The following is a 4,991-nucleotide window of genomic DNA, read 5'->3' on the forward strand; positions in this document are numbered from 1 at the left end:
TATCTATCTATCTATCTATCTATCTATCTATCTATCTATCTATCTATCTATCTATTTTGGTGCAGGATCTCTCTAGCTTAGGCTGTCCTGGAACTTGCTTTATAGACCAAGCTTGCCTTGAACTCAGAGAGAACCACCTGCCCCTGCTTCTGGAGTGCTAGGACTAAAGGTGTGCGCCACCGCATCCAGCCTTTTATGTAATTTTGGAATAAAGATAAACACTCAATCTTGCACTACAATAAAAATACAATATGCCAGGGAGCTGCTTTGGTTTTGGTGGAGTTTATTGCTAAATTTCAATATTTTAGTTCTGTGTGCAGAATATGCTTAACCTGAAACTTAACCTGGCAGCAGGTGGAGTGGTCAGCACTATTGGAATTAGACCGCATTAAAATCGTGGTTACTTTCCTTCGCAGCACCAGGTCACAAGCATGTTCCTGATTGGGTGTGGATTGTCGTGGGCATCCTCAACTTTGTTGCCTACACTCTAGGTAAGAAGCCTGCAGATATTGGCTGGCATATCAGCGTGATTGAGCACTCATTAAGTTAACGTCTTCTTCTATGCTTAGTTCATTTTAACTAGGATCTATTAATGTCTTGTTCAAAGTGATAAATTTAGCTTTGAATCTGTGAAGAATGCTGTCACTGTTGGGATCCATAATAAAATGGGAATTGCCGGGTGACTGCTGGCAAGCCACATCTGAAAACTGTCTAGTGTTGAAGTAAGGCTTTTGTTTTCTTGTGTGTATTTTCTTGTTGTTCAAGAAAATTTTAAGAATTCTTTAGTGATTTTTATACACATACATAATATGTTTAGACTGTATCAACCCCCTGCTTTTCCTTGACACTTTTTGGATGCCCTTCTGTATTCTCTTCCCAACTTCATGCCTCTTCTCTTTTCCTTTTTAACCCACTGAGTCCAGTTAGTTCCGCTGTATGTGCATGGGTACAGCTAGGGCCTTCCCTTGGCATGGGCAGCCTACCAGGGACCACACCTGTGAAGAGAATTGACTCTCCAGAAGCACAGCTTACTGGAACACGGCTGTGCTCGTTTCCTTATGTGCTGTTTATGGCTGCCTTCCTGCAGTAAAGATCCAGTCAAGAAGTTGCAACAGAATCTCACAGAATATGCCCCACAAAGCCTAAAACATCTATTATTTGGCCCTTACCATAAGTTTTATCAGCTCTTGAAGTAAGACATTATTTTGGCTTTAAGTTTGGCAAGGAATCCTGACATAGAAAATGATTGATGGGTGCCGAGAGAGGCAGTGATAGAGTACAATGGGAAAACAGATAAGGAGGTGAGCTGTTCTTACTCAGTGAAGGAGTCAGGGCCATATAGGTGAGGCCAGTACTGCTCTGTTCTGCCAAGACTGCTTTGCTGCAGGAGTATCTGTGTCTCACCCTGTGTTCTTCGTCCTTCTTTCCCCTCTGCTGTTCTAACTAAAATATTATATTCTTCAAGAGTGAGTACTCTTGTTTACCGGTACACCCTAAGTTTCTAGAACATTGCCTGACACATAATAGCAGTGTAGTATTTGGTTTTCAAGCACATGTGAAAGAGCAGAGGTAAACCTTAAGTTGTTCAAGTCTTTTCAAATAAATATGGTCTGGTCTCATAGAAGCAGCGCTGCACACTGCTGCTGATGTGGGTGGTAAGAGCGCTAAGAGGGAACGGATGAGGTCAGCAAGAGCCTGGGAAACCTTAGCTAACGGCCACGCGAATATCGGGGCTTCCTCACTGCACTGAGTAGGAAAGGTGAGCAGGATATGAAGTGCTGCTGCCGTGTGTTGTCAAGGGCCGCCCTGAGCACCAGGGCGAAATGGGGTGGCCTGTGGGCTCTCGCTCACAGCGCTCCGGAGGGGCTGCGTAAGGCTCCACGCCCCATTTGCTCCACGCCCCATTTGCTTCACTTCTGCACTTTCTTCAAAGAGCCTGATTTCATGTAAGCAGTTTGTCGCAGAGTTAGTCATGAACTAACAGGAGGCAGTTTATAATCTTTATTAAGTGTCAGTATGTAGTACAAAAACATTAACTTATTTGGCACTGTAGTAATTTTTGTACGGGTAAGTATATCTTTCAGAATAATGGAATATCTTAAAAATCACTATTCTTAGAAAAAAAAATTACATTCTGAAGCATACTCAGACCCAATGTAGGGAGCTGGATGAGGTCACTGAAAAAAATGCACAAAATAATTAATGTGTTTTTTGTATTTGGTGATTTAAGCATATGAGTTGCACAGAAAATAGAAAATTGTTAGTAAATAGGAGAAAGATTTAAAAAATACATATTTCAGCTCCATTGAAACAGGAAAAACTATGATCCCTGTCTACCCCAGCCCTCCTGGTCGGCTGCCTTCCCTCTTTGTAGGAGCACTGCTGTTTTTTGTTACCCAGGCTGGAAATTTGTGCAGTTTCTTCTTGGATCTTGCTTCTCTACATATTCTTTTTAACTTGTCTGTTTTTCTTTGAGAGTTTCACTTGTGGCTCAGGCTGGCCTCTAACTTGAGATCCTCTGCTTCTGCCTCCTCCGTGGAAATCTGCACCACCGCACCCGGCTTTCTTTCTTTGCTAATGTTCTTGCCACCAGCTTTTCATTCCTGTTGTGCTCAGTCTCTGTTTAGGCTAACTGACTAGGTCCCTGTCTCCAACCTGTCTGTCATTCACACTCACACTATTGCAGTGAAGTTTCCTAAGCGTGGCTTTCCTCTTGTCCTCCTATTCAGAAATCTTCTAGTAGATCCTTCTAGTCCCTAAGCTTTTGAGGTGGTTCTGTTCTCTTTTTTTAGAGTTTTTTTGTTTGTTTTTGTTTTTAATAGAGAACCAAGTATGGTGCTTGACTTTTTCTTTTTTAATGTCTGAGTATTTTACCTATATATTCTGTGTGCTTATATGCTGTGCATATCAGGTATCCTAAGAGGCTGGATACAGGTTTACGGATGTTGGGAACTGCCGTGTGGATGCTAGAGGCGGAACCTGGGTGCTCTGTAGGACCAGCAAATGCTAAACTATCTCTCCAGCCCCTCTTGTAGCTTTTCGATATTGCCTTCACATACTGGCTTCTAATCAAGCTATATTTGTTGTTTGCCTCTTCTGAACACAAATTATGCTTTTTGACATCTCTAATATGCACTGTGGTTTTTCATCTCATGGTATATTGCTTGTAGCACTTTTCTTCTCTTGAAATGGCAAATTCTTGTGTCTCTTAACTACTGAAGTCCAGTTTAGTCTTCATGTTCCCACTCACGCTTCATCTGTTCAGAAGGCCAGATTATCTGAAGGGGGTCTCTTGCCTTTTGGGGCTCTTTCATGGTTGTTATACACCATGCTTTTAGTGTTTGTCTTATGTCCCTCTCTCAATTGTAGATTTTCCAAGGGCACAAACTCAGTTAACCATAAGATTCTTGCATTTTTTGTTTATTTACTTTAGTTATACATATTTGGGGTATTTTGCCTGTGTTTATGCATATGTACCATGTGTGTGCCTGGTGCCTGCAGAGGCTGCCAGCGTCCCGTCCCTGCAACTAGAATTACAGATGCTTCAGAGTCACCACATGGGTGTTGGGAATCGAACCTGAAGCCTGGAAGAGGACTCAGTGTTCTTAACTGCTAAGTTGTCCTTCTGTCCCTTTTGTCATTTTTACAGCACCAAGCATACTGAGTGCACTGTACAAGTTTGACAAATTTAATCATAGTATTTGCTGACTATTTTACTTGAGGGTTTATTTTGAAAGCACTTAAGATGAGGAAAAGAGTAGATCTATGAAGAAAGGACTTTATATCACAGAGGATGAAATGAGTGTGGTGACTGAACTACTTTTGATTCCTGGAGCAAGTAGTTAGAGAGCTTGAGAATTTGTGCCTAGTATGGAGTCCAACTAGAATGCTTTTAACTTAGATCCAAAATGACACGATTCAATGTAGTATGACATGAGTTTTTGGATTCTTCCTTAAGAGATTGTAGGGCTAGAGGAGCGATGGCTCAGTGGTTAAGAGTGCTGTTGATCTTCCAGAGAACCAGTCTGGTTCCCAGCACCCATGGCTGGTGGCCCACAGCTGCCTGTAATCCAGCTCCTTGGGATTCAGTGCCCTCTTGGCTTTCTACACATACATGCAAGACACACACACACAGTAAATAAATAAATGAAAAATAAATCTTTAAAAAAGGAATTAGGTATTTTATTTCTGAAATTGACTTTCTCCATGCTGATAAGATGTTGACTCTTCCTGTGATGTGTGTTTTGTTGCAGATGGAGTAGACGGAAAACAAGCACGTAGAACCAATTCCAGCACCCCGTTAGGGGAGCTGTTTGACCATGGCCTGGATAGTTGGTCATGTGTTTACTTTGTTGTGACGGTGTACTCCATCTTTGGTCGAGGACCAACTGGCGTCAGTGTGTTTGTTCTTTATCTCCTGTTATGGGTAGTTTTGTTTTCTTTTATCCTGTCTCACTGGGAGAAGTATAACACAGGCATTCTTTTCCTGCCATGGGGATATGATATTAGCCAAGTGGTAAGTATACGTTCTGCCCTGTGTTGTCAGTATGTTTTAAAATTTTTATTACCCCTTTTCACTGCTTTTAGGTATTTTTTACTTAGAACTGATCTGTGGGGCTGGAGAGGTGGCTCAGTAGTTAAGAGCACTGGCTCTTTTTTTCAGAGTCCTTGGGTTCACTTCCGAGCACCTACATGGCAGCTTAAAACTGTCCATAGCTTCAGGTCTAGGAGATCTGATGCCTCCTGTTGGCCTCCCTGAGCACCAGGCACAGTGGTACACACACAGACATACATGGAAGCAAAACACACATGCATCTGGGTGGTGGTAGCACACATTTTTAGTCCCAGCACTCGGGAGGCAGAGGCAGGCAGATCTCTGTGATCTACATACAGAGTGAGTTCCAGGACAGCCAGGGCTACACAGAAAAACCCTGCCTCAAAAATTAGATAGATAGATAGATAGATAGATAGATAGATAGATAGATAGATAG

The 4,991-nt window shown here is 42.2% G+C and overlaps 1 protein-coding gene across 2 annotated transcripts in view; it reads left to right on the forward strand.

The window, feature by feature from the left end:
- Selenoi (selenoprotein I) overlaps nt 1-4,991 on the forward strand; it is a 39,921-nt gene that overhangs the window by 22,545 nt on the left and 12,385 nt on the right. For both annotated transcript variants that reach the window (XR_008722349.1, XM_055626424.1), the window contains exons 4-5: nt 417-491; nt 4,254-4,516. Coding sequence is in view for 1 of the 2 variants with exons in the window: in XM_055626424.1 (XP_055482399.1) it covers nt 417-491; nt 4,254-4,516 (338 nt within the window). In the remaining variant the exon portion in view is untranslated. The remainder of the gene's footprint in view (nt 1-416; nt 492-4,253; nt 4,517-4,991) is intronic.

This window comes from Psammomys obesus, unplaced genomic scaffold (assembly GCF_907164565.1).
Source record: "Psammomys obesus unplaced genomic scaffold, mPsaObe1.curated_primary_1811, whole genome shotgun sequence".
NCBI classification, from domain to species: domain Eukaryota; kingdom Metazoa; phylum Chordata; class Mammalia; order Rodentia; family Muridae; genus Psammomys; species Psammomys obesus.